Below are 19,331 nucleotides of genomic sequence, written 5' to 3'. Positions count from 1 at the left end.
GCCCGGCCAATTTTTTTGTATTTTTAGTAGAGATGGGGTTTCACCATGTTAGCCAGGCTGGTCTCTAACTCCTCACCTCATGATCCGCCCACCTCAGCCTCCCAAAGTGCTGGGATTATAGGCATGAGCCACCACGCCCAGCCAAGTTGTTGACTTTTTTTTTTTTAAAGTGCTCTTTGTTTATTATACATCCTTTCTACCAGATTTTTTAAATCTCAAGGTTAGATATTGTTCAGAAATAATAACTATACTCATAAGAAAACATTACACTAAGAAATACTGAGCCAGAATAGAAGAGCAAAACTTTCATGCAATGTTGATTTAGAATCATGGAATCTTATAGCTCTTCAGAATTTTATCTATTGCCTAGGGCAAGCACATACTTTGCAGATGAGAAAATTGTAGTCCTGCTTCTGACTTCTGGCTAACATAAGGTCAGTGAAATCCTGATTGACTGGGCTCAGGAGTACATTTAGGCCAGCAGAATGTGTTATATATTCCAGAGGTTTCTCTTGATGAAGAGGATATTATCAGTTAGTGGACAAAGAGATGCCACCTTGTAGCATGAAAACATAAGGAGAAGCTAAGATGAAAGTTCAGGGTTTAATCTAAATGCAGATTGCATGAATAATATAAGGTCTGGAGAATTATGTTAGGGTTATTGACCAAGAACCCAGGCCCAATAAAAAGGACCAAACAGGCCAGGTGCGGTGGCTTACGCCTGTAATCCCAACACTTTGGGAGGCCGAGGTGAGCAGATCACCTGAGGTCAGGAGTTCGAGACCAGCCTGGCCAACATGGTGAAACTCTGTCTCTACTAAAAACACAAAAAAATTAGCCGGGCATGGTGGTACATGCCTGTAATCCCAACTACTCAGGAGGCTGAAGCAGGAGAATTGCTTGAATCCAGGAGGCAGAGGTTGCAGTGAGCCTGAGATCATGCCACTGCACTCCAGCCTCTGCAACAGAGTGAGACTCTCTCTAAAAAAAACAAAAAGGAACAAACAGAATATGAAGTCTAAGGAAGAGCGATTCTTGGTGGTCTTAGATCTAGGAAGATTCTTATAATTTGTAGGTAACAACTGAGTTTGTGATCACACTTCCATACCTGAGGTCTTGTTACAGGAAAGGAGTCCCGATCCAGACCCCATCAGAGTGTTCTTGGATCTCGCACAAGAAAGAATTCAGGGCGAGTCTGCAGTGCAAAGTGAAAGCAAGTTTATTAAGAAAGTAAAGGAATAAAAGAATGGCTACTCCAGAGACAGAACAGCCTTGAGGGCTGCTGGTTCCCCTTTTTCTTACGGTTATTTTTTGATGATATGCTAAACAAGGGGTGGATTATTCATGCCTCCCATTTTCAGACCTTATAGGGTAACTTCCCGACTTTGCCATGGCATTTGTAAAATGTCACAGTGCTGGTGGGAGTGTAGCAGTGAGGACGACCAGAGGTCACTCTCGTCGCCATCTTGGTTTTGGTGGGTTTTGGCCAGCTCCTTTACTGCAACCTGTTTTATCAGCAAGGTCTTTATGACCTGTATTTTGTGCTGACCTCCTATTTCATCCTGTGACTTAGAATGCCTTAACCTTCTGGGAATGCAGTCCAACAGGTTTCAGCCTCATTTTACCAGATCCTCTTTAAGATGGAGTTCACATGCCTCTGACAGTCCCTCTGGCCTAGGTCTTTGTGTTAGTTTTCATGTTTCATGGATGCTGTAACTAAAATGGCTTCTGCTATAATACCATTCCCACCCTCTTAGCCACCACCCATTCTTTCTATTAGTTGGTGGGAAACTTTATTGAGAAGGGACTTCTCTAGGTCCGTCTCAGAGGAAACATGTTCCTGTTTTCTAGAACCAACTCCTTTACCACTTCTTTTAGAAACTTCCCTCATTAGAGGGAGAGCTGACGATGTCTCCCTTTGAAAAAAAAAAAAGAAAGTGTAAGAATCCTCAGACTTAGTGATGACTTGTTTTGTTTCTATAAAAATTTATTCTGTGTAACAGCATTTATCACCTGACTGCTATATTTTTAAGGAAACAATGAAACTTTTTAACTCAATTTTCATTTATATGCTAAACCTTGAATATGAGACCTAAGTAACTGCATGAATTAAGATGTTTACTGCCTCCCGGAATAAACCTAACCTATGTTAATTACAGACTAAAAGACCAAAGGAAAAATCCTCCTAACTGTACTTGCCAAACTATAGATGAAAAGAGACAGTGGCAATAATCCAGTCTCTGTTAATGTTTCATCAGCAATGTACCTTGATGTACAAATGTCAGAACTTGTCACTGCCTTTTACATTTATTGACATTCCAGTTTAGGCATTCTACTCATCCCATCAGACCATTCCCACATGGCAGGTCCAATTGTATCTTGTCTGTTGTCTATATCCACATTGTTTCTTGGTTGGTTACCATCAGTGTAGTGCTAATTTTTACTTCACTTACATTGACACTAGTCAGTTGATGAACACTGTATAGACCTAATTTTTGCCAACTTCTGCTGACTTTCAGTCAATAACTATCTGACACACTCACCCCAACACTGATGGGAATATTCATAGCACTTGAATTTTTCTAAATTGAATTTGGGATGAAGAAAGATTCAGTAGTAATAATCACAATGTGTTTTATGATCACACTTGTTTTAAATACTAGGTATAGACTTCGATCTTAAAATGATGCTAGATATTTGGATTGTGTCTCTTAATAAAAAATTGAGAATCCTAATTTGAATAAACCAATTGCAAAATATATTTTTTGAGAAAATTGGGTAAATTTGATTATGAAGTGGTCCTTAGATTTTACTAAGGAATTCCTGTTAATTTTGTTAGTATAATAATGACATTGTGGCTATGCCCATATTATTTACTGATGAATACTTAAACACATAGAGATGAAGATGTTACAGGAAAGTGGTCCCAATCCCAACCCCAAGAGAGGGTTCTTGCCCCTCTCGCAAGAAACAATTCGGGGTGAGTCTGCAGTGCAAAACAAAAGCAAGTTTATTAAGAAAGTAAAGTGGTGAAAGTACAGCTACTCCATACACAGAGTAGGGCGTTCCCAAAAGTAAGAGGAGGAACGCATCCACCCTAGGTACGATACTTGTTTATATACAGGATTAAAAAAAAGATTATGGGGAGATGTGCTGTGCTACAAGTGTTTGTGATAAAGGATTCATTTTCTTAATTACTACATTTTTCAAGCATCAGTATTATTATCTTCAAAGCAAAATTAGGAATGCCTTTGTTCTCCAGATATGGGATATTAGGACTCTCTCAAGTCTGGGACTGTTTAGCAAACATTATCAATCTGTTCCCTTAACGGTAAACATCTAGAGGCTAGGAATACCTTTCTGGGAATGCAGCCCAGCAAGCCCCAGCCTCATTTTCCTAGCCCTCACTCAAGATGGAAGCCTCTGCTTCCAACACCTCTGACAAAATGATAGGAGTTCCGAGATTAGCTGTAAAATACTCTAGCAAAAATAAAAAGGAAGGGGCTAGATGAAGCAAATGTAGCAGAAAATTGTTAAATTTAGGTATTGAGTGTGTAAAGGTTTATTTATTATGTTATTCTATCTTTTTATGCTTAAAAATTTTCATAATAAAAATATAATTTTTTACAGTAAAAATATTTAAGATATAATTTTCAATCCAAAAGCAGCCTAAGAAATCTAGTTCTTTTCTTCCTTTCCCCTTTTACAGATAAGGAAACAAAAGCCCAGAGAAGTTAAGAGAATGCCCAGGGTCACACAGGTCCCCAGACTCCCAGATCAGCATTCTTTAGGGTATATTAAGCTACATGTTATTTCCTTTTGTAATATTTGTAGGTAAAGGAATAATTTGGGCCCTACATCTTATAAACTAAATTTTGTTAATCCTGCTTATATATTATGTGAAGGATACTACATATTAATAATTATAGGAAAAAAAGATCAAACTTACTAAATACATATGTTGTTTGCACATTGATTTAAGAAACAGTTTTATTCTATAGGAAACATACTAAGTAATTGATATGTGTTATGGAAGGTTACTGAACTGGGAGACATGTTATCTTAGTTCTAGTCTGCATTCTATAGAAACAATTTACATAACCTTTGGTAAGTTGCTTAACCTCTCTGGATCTGTTCATCCATTTATAAAATGAAGGTATTGAACTAAATGACCTCTAAAATTCAATTTAGCTCCACTATTGCATGGTTTAATGACTCTATGATAATTTTTTCCATTAGAGAAAGTACAGTCAAGAAAGGCATTTTAAAACTTGTAGCAAAATTTTTTTTAATTCTCCTGAATTTAAAAAATGCTATCCACTTATAAATAATGTTTTAAAGTTTGTATAGATGCCGCTCTACTTACAACCTTCTGGTCCCTGAACAGTAAGTGGCAAATGAAGCTGTCCTAAAACAGAGGTTCCTTAATTTCAGTGTTTGGGGTTTCTTCCCAAACTCAGTTTCCTTACTAAAGTGATCAAAAAACTCCTAAAGTGAAAACCTCTTCCTTTTATGTCTTAACTGTGACTGTTAGGTAAGTTTTGAAGATAAATCTTTTTTTTCTATAATCGGATGATTTTCTATGTCTAGCCATGCATCCATATAATCATCCTTTCTTCTGCCTCATAAGCCATCTGATGTTTTCTCCTAAGACCTTTTATGGTATTGGGCTTGTCAAAGTCATCCTGAGAGGAATCAGCATCAGTGGTGGTCACGGGATGGTCATAGATACTAGTTTGGGTCCTATGGAGATAATATTTTTGATAAGCAGCTGTGGTATTGCAAACCGTACAGCAGTGAATGTCCTGTAATAATAACAATCGGAGCTGACATTTATTAACTGCTTCCTTTGGGCCAGCAACACTGCTATCCTCTTTACACTTATTTTTCCATTTTCTCCTCATGCCACGTCTGCAACATATTACGTTGTTTAACACATGAGGAAAACTGAGGCTTACAGATGTGAAGTCAGTTGTTTAAAAAGTGATAGGCCCTTCCTTTCCCTCCCTCCCTCCCTCCCTCCCTCCCTCCCTCCTTCCTTCCTTCCTTCCTTCCTTCCTTCCTTCCTTCCTTCCTTCCTTCCTTCCTCCCTTTTTTCTTCCTTCCGTGGCCCACGCTGCAGTATACTCGACTTGATGCAGACTCCCTGCGTCCGTCCTGCCTCGGCCTGCAGGCTGCCTGGGATTGCGGCCGCGCGCCACCACGCCTGCCTGCTTTTTGTCCTTTGGCTGGAGGCGTGGTTTCGCCATGTTGGCCACACTGCTCTCCAGCTCCTGACCTCCAGTGGTCTGCCCGCCTCGGCCTCCCGAGGTGCTGGGACTGCAGACGGAGTCTCGCTCACTCGGTGCTCCGTGTTGCCCGGGCTGGAGTGCGGTGGCGTGGTCTTGGCTCGCTGCAGCCTCCGCCTCCCAGCCGCCTGCCTTGGCCTCCCAGCGTGCTGGGATTGCAGCCTCTGCCTGGCCGCCGCCCCGTCTGGGAGGTGGGGAGCGTCTCTGCCTGGCCGCCCATCGTCTGGGATGTGAGGAGCGCCTCTGCCCGGCCGCCCCGTCTGGGAGGTGAGGAGCGCCTCTGCCCAGCCGCCACCCGCCCTAGGAAGTGAGGAGCGTCTCTGCCTGGCCGCCCATCGTCTGGGAGGTGAGGAGCGCCTCTGCCCGGCCGCCCCGTCTGGGAAGTGAGGAGCGCCTCTGCCCGGCCGCCCCGTCTGGGAAGTGAGGAGCGCCTCTGCCGGCCGTCCCGTCTGGGAAGTGAGGAGCTCTTCTGCCCGGCCACCCATCCTGGGAAGTGAGGAGCCTCTGCCCGGCCCCATTCTGGGAAGTGAGGAGCACCTCTGCCCGGCTGCCCATGGTCTGGGATGTGAGGAGTGCCTCTGCGCGGCCGCCCCGTCTGGGAGGTGAGGAGCGCCTCTGCCTGGCCACCTCGTCTAGGAAGAAGTGAGGAGCGTCTCTGCCCAGCCGCCTCTTCTGGGAAGAAGTGAGGAGCGTCTCTGCCCGGCCGCCCGTCTGGGAAGTGAGGACGCCTCTGCCGGCCGCCATCGTCTGGGAAGTGAGGAGTGCCTCTGCCCGGCCACCCCGTCTGGGAAGTGAGGAGTGCCTCTGCCCGGCCACCCCGTCTGGGAAGTGAGGAGCACCTCTGCCCGGCCGCCCTGTCTGGGATGTGAGGAGTGCCTCTGCCCGGCCGCCCCATCTGGGAAGAAGTGAGGAGCGTCTCTGCCCGGCCACCCCGCTGGAAAGTGAGGAGTGCCTCCGCCTGGCCGCCCATCATCTGGGAAGTGAGGAGCGCCTCTGCCTGGCCACCCTGTCTGGGAAGCGAGGAGCGCCTCTGCCCCGCCACCCCGTCTGGGATGTGGGGAGCACCTCTGCCCCGCCGCCCCGTCTGGGAAGTGAGGAGCGCCTCTGCCTGGCCGCCCCGTCTGGGAAGTGAGGAGCGCCTCTGCCCGGCCATCCCGTCTGGGAAGTGAGGAGTGCCTCTGCCTGGCTGCCCCGTCTGGGATGTGGGGAGCGCCTCTGCCCGGCCACCCCGTCTGGGAGGTCTACTACGGAGGCCAGACGCAATGTGGGGGCTGGACATGGTGGCTCACGCCTGTAGTCCCAGCACTCTAGGAGGCCGAGGCGGGTTGATCACTTGAGGCTAGGAGTTCGAGACCAGCCTGGCCAACATGGCGAAACATATGAAAAATAGACAAACCAACGAACCAACCCAGCAACAACAAAACAGGTCTACCCTGGAGTCATACTCTAATTTTTTCTGTTTTCCTCCCTTTCTGATCCTTTATCCCACTTTCTTTTTCTTCCTCTTCCTTCTCTTTCTTCTTTGTCAAATAGAGGATTGAGTTATTATCATTGATCCATACAAAGTCCCTCTCTCATTTATTTTCTTTAATTCCTACCCCCCATTTCTATTCACCGTCTACCAATGTGCAACCTTCCTAATATGTTTGATATGCATCTTTTTGTCTGTATGTATTTTTAGAAAATGTTTATTGTTTTGTTTGCAAAAAAAATTAATAATAAAACTGGCATGTCTTCAGGGAAAAAAAGTACAAAATTACAGTTAGACAAGAGTAAGTTCTGGTGTTCTATAGCACAATAGGGTGACTCTAGTAAATGATATTGTAGTGTATATTTCTAAATATCTAAATAACTAGAAAAGAGGGGGCTGAATGTTCTCACCACAAAGAAATGATGAATGTTTGAGGTGATGAATATGCTGAACACCATGATTTGATCATCATACATTGTACACATGTATCGAAACTTCCCTCTGTACCCCACAAATAATGTACAATTATTATGTATCAATTAAAAACAAAATAAAAAGTGAAAAAAAAAAGTGATAGTCATCGTTACCATTGTTGAATGGTAGAATTTGGGGGTTTTTTACTTCAATTTTTTTTTTTTTTTGCAGTGTTTTGAGTTCATAAAATCTGTATCATTTTGACAAAGTAGTAATTTTTCTTTAAAAAAGGAAATCGTATCTCCCAGATATGAACAGTGGTTAATTCTCAGGGTGGGAATATGGATGATAGCTATTTTCCTCTGTGTATTTACCCAATTTTTTATGTTTCCAAAATTTAAAAAGAAATATTTTTTTAAAAGAATGGGCTGGGTGCAGTGGCTTACGCCTGTAATTCCAACACTTTGGTAGGCCAAGGCAGAAGGATTGCTTGAGCTCAGGAGTTCGAGACCAGCCTGGAGAACATGGCGAAATCCCATCTCTACAAAAAATACAAAAATTGGCTGGATGCAGTGGCTCATGCCTGTAATCCCAGCAGTTTAGGAGGCCGAGGTGGTTGGATCACCTGAGGTCAGGAGTTCAAGACCAGCCTGACCAATATGATGAAACCCCGTCTCTACTAAAAACACACAAAAAATTAGCCGGGTATGGTGGCATGTGCCTGTAATCCCAGCTACTTGGGAGGCTGAGATGGGAGAATTGCTTGAACCCACGAGGCGGAGGTTGCAGTGAGCTGAGATCACGCCATTGCACTCCAGCCTGGGCAACAAGGGCAAAACTCTATCTCAAAAGAAAAAAAAAACAAAAAAAAACCAGACCTGGTGGTGCATGCCCGTGGTCCCAGCTACTTGGGGGGCTGAGGCAGGAGGACTGCTTGAGCCCAGGAGGGGTCGAGGCTGCAGTAAGCTGTGTTTGCGCCACTACACTCCAGCCTGGGCAACAGAGTGAGACCCTGTCTCAAAAAAAAAAAAAAGAATGTGCTGAAAACAGCACACCTAGGAAGTTGCCATTTGAGATTCAAATATACAATATGACAATAATATTCATCCCTTCTAAATAATGTATTTATCAAAACAGTGATGTATATACACTGTAAAAAATTTAAAAGGATGTTCACTGAAGACTCAATGTTCCTCCTACCCCTGCCTCTGAGACAGCTAGTTTTCCTCCCCCAGAGGCATCAGTTTCTTGGAAAACTTCTGAAAATACATTTTTCATAGATAAACATACAGGGATATATTTTGTATACAAATGGAACATGCCATAATAACTCCTGTTTCTTGCTTTTTTCTTTGTCTTCATTTGACATCCTGGAGATTGTTCCTTATTTATTCATATACAGCAGTAATGACTGTATATACAGATATCTTCATTATATGGATGGCCTGTGCATTGTTTAAGCAGTCCTCTGTTGATAGACATCGAGGTTGTTTCTATTCTTTTGCTGTGATTAACTACTTCCATGAGTAGCCCTGTACATAAAGCATTTCACATGAAAGCAGATCTGTAAGATAAACTCCTAAGAGTGAAACGGCTATGTCAAATGGCATATATACAGGAATAATTTTGATAAATATTGCCAAATCATCCTCCCTAGAAGTTAAAGTAGTATATGAGAGAGCCTGTCTCTGTCCTTGCCAGTGCAGTGTGTTACTAACTTTTCTGATTTTTGCAAATCTGATCATCATTGAAAGGTAATCTCTCATGTTAGTCTAATTCATGTTTCTCTTAAATGAGTGAGGTTCAACATTTTTATGTGTTAAGAGCTATTAGTATTTACTCTTCTGGGAACTGTTATCTTTGTCTTTGATTTTTTTTTAACTCTAAAATTTTGTTATTTTATGTAGTCAGATTTGTCAATCTTCTTTTATGGTTTCTGAATTTTTTTTTTTTTTTTTTTTGGAGACGGTGTCTCACTCTGTCGCCCAGGCTGGAGTGCAGTGGCATGATCTCAGCTCACTGCTGCCTCCACCTCCTGGGTTCAAGCAATTCTCCTGCCTTAGCCTTCTGAGTAGCTGGGACTACAGGTATGTGCCACCATGCCTGGCTAATTTTTGTATTTTTAGTAGAAACAGGGTTTCACCTTGTTGGCTAGGCTGTCTCGAACTCCTAACCTCAAGTGATCTGCCCACCTCGGCCTCCCAAAGTGCTGGGATTACAGGCGTGAGCCACTGCACCCAGCCCTTTTATGGTTTCTGAATTTTGTATCCTTTTTTTAGAAAAGACTTCCAACATCATTTTTTAATCTTCCTGGTTTCTTCTGCTACTTTCATGGTTCCTTTTTAAAATATTTAGATCTTTGCTCTATCCAGAATTTATTTTGGTATAAAATGTGGTTTTAAGAATCTCTTTTGTTTCCCCAGATGGCTACCTGGTTGTCCCATCACTATTTATTTAGTAATCCATCTTTTCTGCAGAAATTTAAAGGGCCATTCTTATCATATACCGAATTTCTCCATTTGGAGTTCTGTTTTTTACTTCATAAGCATTAACTGTCAGTAATCATGGGCTCAAATTTACAAATCTCACAATATTTTCACTACCTTTTTAGATAGGGGCAGGGAATTATTTGGCACATGGGAAAGAAGGGAAGTGATCATGTCTTTCCAATAGGCCCCTATTTGTTTGCCAGGGAGTAAAACTCAGGAACTGACATGGTTAGCAGCACAAAGCACCTGACCCTCAGTCATAGTCAACCTTGTTTTGTGCCCCTCGGAGAAAAAAAGAATAGCCCTGTTATAGAGAAGGTGGCTTTGCCTGGGGAATATTCCACATCTTAGAATGAAGTTTCCTTCTGCTGCATAATAATATTTTCAGTTTAACTGTGCCTTGAATTACATTCTAAAATTTAAAAAAAAGAAATCTTCCTCCCACTTCAGATACACACCCCTTGATTATGCTTTGCTTGGTGAGCGCCATGAAGTGATCCAGTTCATGTTGGAACACGGTGCCCTGTCCATCGCAGCCATACAAGACATCGCCGCCTTCAAAATCCAAGCTGTCTACAAAGGGTACAAGGTCAGAAAAGCCTTCCGAGACAGGAAAAATCTCCTTATGAAGCATGAACAGTTGAGAAAAGATGCTGCTGCCAAGTAAGTATGAGCTATGCAGATTGCGTTTTCACCACCCAGAATCAGGGTGGAAACGGGGGTATGGGGGGTGCTGGAGTGGCCAGGAGAGGGAAACAGAGAATCTGAATTACTGTTGGTCCCTGCAACCGGTCACCTTCCCTCTTCTCAGCATTCCGTTTTCTGGAACCGAGGCTGCAGTGAAGGACAGAGGCCTAACCTCTGCTAGGTGGTGATTCCTCTAGACTAGTCCCAGTGTTTCAGCCCAGGGACAAACCACTCCCTCCCATGGCAGGGAGTTGGGGATGGGATTGCTTCCGAGAATAAGCTGTAAAGAAATGACTGCTCCTCTAGCCCTTCCTCTCTTTCCAAAAGAAACATGCCAATATCTAGCCTACTTTCACTAGACCAGTCTAAGTCTGGTTTTAATTTGATTAAAGCAACCAACTTGGTTTTTTTTTCCCACCCATTTCTTTTTTTTTTTTTTTTTTTTTTTTTTGAGATGGAGTCTCACTTTCCGCCCAGGCTGGAATGCAGTGGCATGACCTCGGCTCACTGCAACCTCCACCTCCCGGGTTCAAGCAGTTCTTCTCCTGCCTCAGCCTCCCGAGTAGCTGGGACTACAGGTGCGCACCACCACGCCTGGGTAATTTTTGTATTTTTAGTAGAGATGGTGTTTCACCATGTTGGCCAGGCTGGTCCTGAACTCCTGACCTCAAGTAATCCACCCATCTCATCCTCCCAAAGTGCTGGGATTACAGGCATGAGCCACCGCACCCAGCTTTCCTTCACCCATTTCTTAACACATCTGTACTAAATAAAGTAATTTACTCAAGAAATATTGATTGAATGCTTACTATACAGACAAAACGCTTGGCTAGAGCCTAGGGAGAAAATGGCAACTAAAAAAGCAAAATCCCCCCCTGCCTCAAGGACTTCGCATTTTTTTTTGGACAAGGATACAAAATAGCTGTCTGTGCCTATTGTACATTCTGATTATTTCACATAAATGATTGATTTTAAAGCTGGGTGCAGTGGCTCACACCTGTAATCCCAGCACTTTGGGAGGCCAAGGCAGGCGGATCACTTGAGGTCAGGAGTTCAAGACCAGACTGGCCAAAATGGTGAAACGCCATCTCTACTAAAAATACAAAAATTAGCTGGGCCTGGTGGTTAGCACCTGTAATGCCAGCTACTCGGGAGGCTGAGGCAGGAGAATTGTCTGAACCTGGGAGGCGGAGGTTGCAGTGAGCCCAGATGGCACCACTACACTCTAGCCTGGGCAATAGAGTGAGACTCTGTCTCAAAAAAAAAAAAAAAAAAAAAAAAAAGATTGATTTTAGATTATACTTAGGTTTGCCTTTTCTTTGATAGATATGTTGGGCAGAAGTATTTTAAATAGCAGCAGTGTATCACATTAGCAAATACAGACACCAAAAACTCTGATGATGAAGATGTGGACAGGCAGATTCTTTTTTTTGAGACAGTCTCTCGCCATCACTCAGGCTGGAGTACAGTGGTGTGATGTCCGCTCACTGCAGCCTCCACCTCCTGGGTTCAAGCGATTCTTATGACTCAGCCTCCCAAGTAGCTAAGATTACAGGCTTGTGCCACCACACCCAGCTAATTTTTGTACTTTTAGTAGAGATGAGGTTTTGCCATGTTGGCCAGGCTGGTCTCGAACTCCTGAGCTCAAGTGATCTGCCCACCTTGGCGTTCCAAAATGCTGGGACTACAGGCATGAGCCACTGTGCCCAGCCTGAGCAGATTCTTGAAAGGTAACTTCCTGGCTGTATCTCGAATGTTTCTAAATCTTGAGTCCTTCTAACTCTTAAATCCTACATCTTACCCACAAGGGGGAAGCATAAGTGTACTAAATAATCATTAAAAGTAATATTAAGAGGCAAGATAAGTCATTTTAATAAGAAGTTAAATGCCACTATGTACTGGAATGCTAATCGTCATGTCAGCCTTCAGTAAATAAGATTTACAGAAACATACCATTTTCTGTGACTCTGAAGCTACTGAAGTAGATGGCATCCCAGGAAATACTATGTTGTGCTCTTCTCTTAATGACGCCCTCTTCCTTTCACTTTTGCCAAATAATCCAGTATCAACCTAAAAGCCTCTACATACCTTTTTCCAGCCTTCTTATAAAAGTTCTCTGCGTGTGAGTGGCAAGCGTAAGTAGATAATACACATGACAAATTATCCTGAGTTGCAAGTAAATGATCTCTGTAAAGGGATGGAATGTTGTATTTCCTTCTACTGATGTTTCCATAAACTCCAGTTTAATGTGTGAGAATCTATTTTCAGAATTTATAGTCATATCTACTTGAATATAAGGTGGGACTCAACAAAGGCAACACAACTGACTTTGTATGTCCCCTAAAGGGAGGCTATAGATCTCTAAGAGATATACTTAAATGGTGGAGAAACTTATTTCATTTGTTCTATTTCTCAAAAGTTGTTTCTTAAAATCTGAGTCAGTGTTTAATTTTGCTTTTAATTCTTGCTTGAAGAAACAAACATCGGGATGCTAAACTCAGTCCTTGCTGCTGCTGCCTCATTGACTAAGCTGGCCCAGGCACAGCATGTCACCTCAGTGTACCTTTCCCAGTTTATTATGTTAGGATGGCAGAAATCATCTTCTTCAAAATGAGGATGTGAAAGGCACTTATTAAACTTAAGTAAAGTGATTTCTAATTTATTGAAAGAGAAACTGGGAGAGAAAAAGTTATAGTGATATTTACTAAGGCAGGTAATGTTAGAAAATGCTATTTAAGGAATATCTATAATCAATTTAAAAGCACTTTATAATTCACACTGCACTGCCTATGTTGTTGCCAAAATGAACATTACTATAATTTACCTGCCAAAGCACACAGTTGAGTGTACACTAAAATAAAACCATATTTATGTTCATCACTTCCCTCATCACCCTTCTTCCCTGAAGCTCGCTTTTTGCCAGGTCCTTATTTCACTCAAATCTCAGATCTCCTGTAACTCTCCGATTCTCCCTTCTCACATCTTTTAAATTATTCCATCTCCACACTGCAGTCAGCCTTGAAGGCAAATTTTTTAGACTTCTGCTTATGCTATACTTTTTTCCATTGAAAATGTATCTACTCTTAAATTTTAAATTAATTCACCTCTGCAGATAGCCCCGTAATCTGTCTCACATCCTGACCTCCTGGAACTCTAATCTCATATTTTCAGTTGCCTACTGGGCATTTCTGCTATGTTTTTGTCACTTGCCAACACTTCAGATCATTGGACGTTTCCATTTGCATGTCCTGTTTTCTCTATAACTTCAGACTCTGCAACACACCGACATGCAGATGGAAGCAGCTCATCACCACAGTCTGTCTCTCTTCTGGCCTTTTTATGTGCTTGCTACTGCTGCTACCATTGATTGTATGCATTCCCCCTTTGATAGCCTTTTGCTTTCATTCTTCTGTGCCACCACCACTCTATACAAGCCCTCATTCTTCTTTTTTTTTTTTCGAGAGAGTCTTGCTCTGTTGCCCAGGCTGGAGTGCAGTGGCTTGATCTCAGTTCACTGCAAACTCCACCTCCTGGGTTCAAGCCATTCTCCTGCCTCAGCCTCCCAGGTAGCTGAGATTACAGGTGTGTGCCACCATGACCAGCTAATTTTTGTATTTTTAGTAGAGATGGGGTTTCACCATGTTGGCTAGGCTGGTCTCAAACTCCTGACCTCAATCCACCCACCTCAGCCTCCCAAAGTGCTGGGATTACAAGCATGAGCCACCACGCCCAGCCCCCCCATTCTTAAATACCAGCCATGGTGCTCTGTAAGATCCTTCAACATTTCTTTCACTTCCACTTACATTTCTAAGTCTCATTTCTCTCCACTACCACCACCCTCCCACCTGATGTCTCAGCCATCCTGAACTTTCTTCACTTCACTTACTGGGATACCTGAGCTCCTTCCTGGCTAGTATATGTGATTATGTTTCTAAGAGTTTCATTGTCACGTCCAGTTTTGGTCACCCAGTTCAAACTCTTGTGATGCTTAAGTCCCTTCCATGAGAGGTTGTTCTGTGTCCCCAAAAAGTCAAGTGCAAGAAGTCCTGTACCTCTGAAGATAGCATATTCCATTAGTGGAGGGCTCTGTCTAGCAAAAGTTCTTTTCTACCCTTTGGTCTTGAAGCTACCCCTGGAAGCCAAAGAGAAAAATCTAAATCTTTTTTCATAAACCAACTTTCAGATTTTTAAAAAACTGCTCATAACACTTCCATTGCTACTGCTCATCTCCTGTTCACTTGGTAATTACTCAATGCTCCCGTGAACATCACCAGATTGTTAATGGTTGGCCCATGTGTCTGACACATCTGCTCACAAAGTTATCGGGCCCATGGGGAATTACTTCCATAGTTCTATTTCATGCCATTCCACTTCTCTGAGCCTCAGATTTTCATCAGTAAAATGGAAAGAAGTTTTCTTAATTCAAGATGGGCTTCAGGGATCCATGGATACCTGAAATTGTACACAGCATTTTGTGTGTCAGGAGCACATATGCATTTTGCGGGAGAGGATCTATAGATTTTTTTTATCACATTTTCCAAAGGGAGTCCATGAGTCACACACAAAAAGACAAAAACCACTGGACTAAATGATCTCTGACATCCCTCCCAGCTCTAACATTCTGTAAGTCAAAGGTCCTAAGACACACGACATTTTCTTATTCCCTTGAGAAGGAGTTAAAGATCAACTATTTCTATGCCTGTTATTCAGTGACAATGAAGAGATAAAAATCTGACAAACCCCTAGACACCATGCAACACCAACTGAAAAGGTTAGAGCTAAATCTTTTTTGTCTCATGAGGTAATATTTTCCTCTTACTGGAAATGATCCAACAGAAGTGGAGTTATCATCTCTCCACAATAGTATATAAGGAATTTTTAAAATTATGTGAAGATGCCTATAATCACAGCACTTTGGGAGGCCAAGGCAAGAGGATTGCTTGAGCCCGGGAGTTTGAGACCAGCCCAGCAGTTCAAGACATAGTGAGACCCCGTCTCTATAAAAAAAATTTGAAACTAGCCAGTGTGTGGTGGCTTATACCTGTAGTCCCAGCTACTAGGGAGGTGGGAAGATCACTTGAGCCAGGGAGGTTAAGGCTGCAGTGAGCTACATCACACTATTGCACTCCAGCCTGGAAGACAGACAGAGATCCTGTCTCAAAAAAAAAAAAAAAAAAAAATTATGTGAGGAGCTGGTCTCTGAGATCTCTTCTGAGTCTCTGCTCATGCATGCTTCTCCCTCTGCCTGAAATAACCTCTCAGTTTATTCCTCTCTCATTCTTCATATGTAGCCTTTTTCTCCCCGTTTAATTAGTGAATGTCTCCCACATCCTCCCATAGCTCTATATAGTTACTTCTCCTTTAGCACTCATCACATCTAGAACTCACTGTTGGCAGGAGTGTATGGGTCTGATTCCCTGACTGGATTGTCAGTTTCTTGAGAACAGGGACTGTGTGTTATGTACCTCCACATCTTCTAGTACCTTATAATGTTTGGTATATAGTAAGCATTCAATAAATAAATGTTCAGTAAATTCCCCTACAAAGAGTCTAAAACCTTACATAAGTCATTGATCACTGTAGGCCTTAGTTTCCCCATCTGTCAAACAGAAAGGTTAGACCAAATACTCTCTTGGTCTCTTTCAGTTCTTATACTGTGACTCTCTGTAAGTGTACAACTTTTAACTTGTTTGCCTTGCTCAAGGCAGCAAACACATTATATACCACTTATCCTCACAATGCTCTTTGACACTTATATATTCATTTTGTTTTCCAACTCCCTGAATATTGGTCATGAGAAAATTATCATTTGACAGATTATAACAGTCTGTGTTCTGATTTTAAAAAGAAAGACTAGAGCAAAGGGGCTCACCGCTGTCTGCACTTGAACATGAAACCATGATTCTGTAAACTTCTTAGACTCAAACTGTTTACAAGTCTTATGCCTGCCAGACTTAGAGAATATTGGGAAGAACAACTGCAGGTAAATACCTGTTTCTTGCTTAGAAGATATAAGGAAGCTTAGCCAAATAGTTGACGTTAATTTGTCTCTAGGAACCAAAAACATACCCATAAGAAATGGAAGCCAGATTGAATAATGTGGATTTTAGATATTACAAATATAGATAAATACTAAAAAGTAGACATGACAGCTGTCCTTAATCTCATTTCATAAATGCAGAGATGGGCACACAAAGGTTAGCCTGCCTGAAGTCACACAGCTAGTAAGGAAGAGAGATGGCACATGAATCTAAGTCTCAAGGCCAAGCTACCTACCATTACTTGGTTCAAGGGAATCCTCCTACCAGCCAAGCCCATGCTAGAGGCTGTCCCCAGATGCTAGCAACCATCTGATTGAATAACCATCTGGATCATTCAATTATGCCACTGTTGATCCCCTTCGTTGTTAAGAGAGTGGTGCCAAGCCACCATTATCAATTCTATAATATAATTCAATAACACTCTTCCTATTACCCTCAAAACTAACAGAACAGAGCACACCAATATTCTCCTAAATCCTTGAGAAAGTTACAAATATTGATTGGTCCCTAGCCTACACCAGGACAATTAACTAGAATGGCAGCATTTAGGCAAAGCTGGGTTAAATCAGTACAACAGGACACACTAACTAGACTTCTCTTTTCTGTAGAAGCATTTTAATCACATCTCTCAGACCTCACTAGGTCTTGTATTCATGGCAATGGAAACCTGAATATTCATGAGATGGGAAAGAGCCTGCCTGTTTCTGCAGTGTCTGATAGAATTAATTTCTTCATGTCAAAAGTGGGCAAATAGAACTCTCTTGTGGGTTGCAGTATTTAGAAGGCACATAGTGGGGTAGGAAAATATCAACTTCCGTAACTCCAACTGTGCAGGGCCAGAGTCGAGAGTTTGCCATATTGTGCAGATACACCCACTCCTGAGATGCTGAAGACATCGTACACTCGAGTCATTTAAGTTACTGCCCTTGATCAGCTTTTATTAAAATTTGTTAAAATTTCTGATCACTCACCTTCTTTTTAGCCCTTTTCTTGCTAAATTTTCATCCAGGCTAGTAATTTGTAAAAATTTCTATCTGTGGGTCTTAGACTTGGTTTTAGGGAGCTTTGGGGGAATATCTCTGCCCCACAATAGCCCTCCAGCAATGTGAAGCAGCATTGTGTCCTGTAGATCTTTTCTTCCCTGTGTAGACAGCCCCAGTCCCATCAGCTGATAGTCTGGAAACTCCTCTTCACCCTGTGGAGCACAGGACCTGAAACAGATGTTGTCAAAGATTTGATTCCCAGTTGACTTTCTCACTTTCTTATCGTGTAAGCCTCTGAAGAGCTGCAGAAATTGCTCTAAAAGAGACAGTACAAACCAGACTAAATTGGCAGCCCATTAGAAGCTGTTGTCTAGCCAATTTCTCTTCACATAGTAGGAAAAAAAAAAGAGAGTGAAAGGTGGGACTAGTTTATCCACAAATATTCTGCCATGTTAATAATTTTCCTACAGAAATGTTGCTTGCTGTGTCATAGAACTTTTTTAAATTTTTCATATCAACTAGAATAATCTTTTTCTGATTTTTTTCTAAACTTAACAAGTAAAATAGATCTTTATAACATAGCACACCTTAATGATTAAAGATCTTTGATATTTCATCATAACTTAAGAAAAAAACATTTAAATTTCAGGACAATTATTGAATCTAAGAGCTAAGGACTAAACACTACATTGAAAGCTAGTTATGGCTGAGTGTGGTGGCTCACACCTGCAATCCCAGCCCTTTGAGAGGCTGAGGTGGGAGGATCACTTGAGGCCAGGAGTTGAAGACAAGCCTGGGAAACATAGGGAGACCTTGTCTCTACAAAATTGTTTTTAAAAAATTAGTCTAAAAGTTCAAGGTTACAATGAGCTATGATTGCACCACTGCATTCCAGCCTAGGTGACAGAGTGAGACCCTGTTTCTAAAAATAAAAAAGCTCGTTTTTAAATGCTGCTAATGGTTAGTTTGAAGTGGCATCCCCAACTTCTTTGTATGACCCAATTAATCTTTTAAATAATCGAAGAAGATTAGGTGAAATTTTTTTTTTTTTTTGAGACAGAGTCTCGCTCTGTTGCCCAGGCTGGAGTGCAGTGGCGCAATCTTGGCTCACTGCGAGCTCCGCCTCCCGGGTTCACGCCGTTCTCCTGCCTCAGCCTCTCCGAGTAGCTGGGACTACAGGCGCCCGCCACCACACCCGGCTAATTTTTTTTGTATTTTTAGTAGAGACGGGGTTTCACTGTGGTCTCGATCTCCTGACCTCATGATCCGCCCGCCTCGGCCTCCCAAAGTGCTGGGATTACAAGCGTGAGCCACCGCACCCGGCCTAGGTGAAATTTTTAAAAACAACTCTGTCCTGGGGATGAGTTTTACCAGGAGATAAAGCAGCTGAGTTCTATCTTGGCTCTGTCTATAGTTTGCCATGTAACCTTGGGTAAGTCCCTTATCTCTCTGCCTGTTTTCTTATCTACCAAATGAGGGTGTCACCCTCAATAAAGTGGTTTCTTCAAACTCTTACACTATGAGCAATGGTTCTGGACCTTTTCCCCAGGGAGACACATACATGTGGGGTCATGTTCAACTCTCAGAAGCTGAATTGTGTGTGTTGTTGTTGTTGCTGCTGCTGCTTTAGTTTTAAGGCAGCAATATAGATAAAATAGGATACAGGTTATGCATAGTTTCCAGTTTTAATCCCACTCCATTTTTTCCCAGTGATCACTGCTATTACATCAAAGAACCACTGGTCTGAAGAACTTCATGATTGTGGGCCATGTGCCACCTGGTAGATTTTTTTTAATGCAAAATGCATCAATTTAAAAAACATTAATTATATTTATATTTTATATTTATATTTATATATATAATTATATTTAGACCAGGGGCTAATTATTCATTCAGATGATTGCATTCTATCTCCTAATTCTGCTTACTTAGTTCTACCAAAATGAAAAATCACCCCT

General features: G+C 42.1%; 1 protein-coding gene across 3 annotated transcripts in view; it reads left to right on the top strand.

Moving 5' to 3' along the window:
• INVS (inversin) overlaps positions 1 to 19,331 on the top strand; it is a 77,986-nt gene that overhangs the window by 38,403 nt on the left and 20,252 nt on the right. For all 3 annotated transcript variants that reach the window (XM_030828925.1, XM_030828875.1, XM_030828807.1), the window contains one exon: positions 10,113 to 10,325. In XM_030828925.1, the coding sequence (XP_030684785.1) occupies positions 10,113 to 10,325 (213 nt within the window). The remainder of the gene's footprint in view (positions 1 to 10,112; positions 10,326 to 19,331) is intronic.

Source organism: Nomascus leucogenys, chromosome 1a, assembly GCF_006542625.1.
Source record: "Nomascus leucogenys isolate Asia chromosome 1a, Asia_NLE_v1, whole genome shotgun sequence".
Classification (NCBI taxonomy): Eukaryota; Metazoa; Chordata; class Mammalia; order Primates; family Hylobatidae; genus Nomascus; species Nomascus leucogenys.
This window is presented reverse-complemented; position numbering and strand designations above follow the sequence as displayed.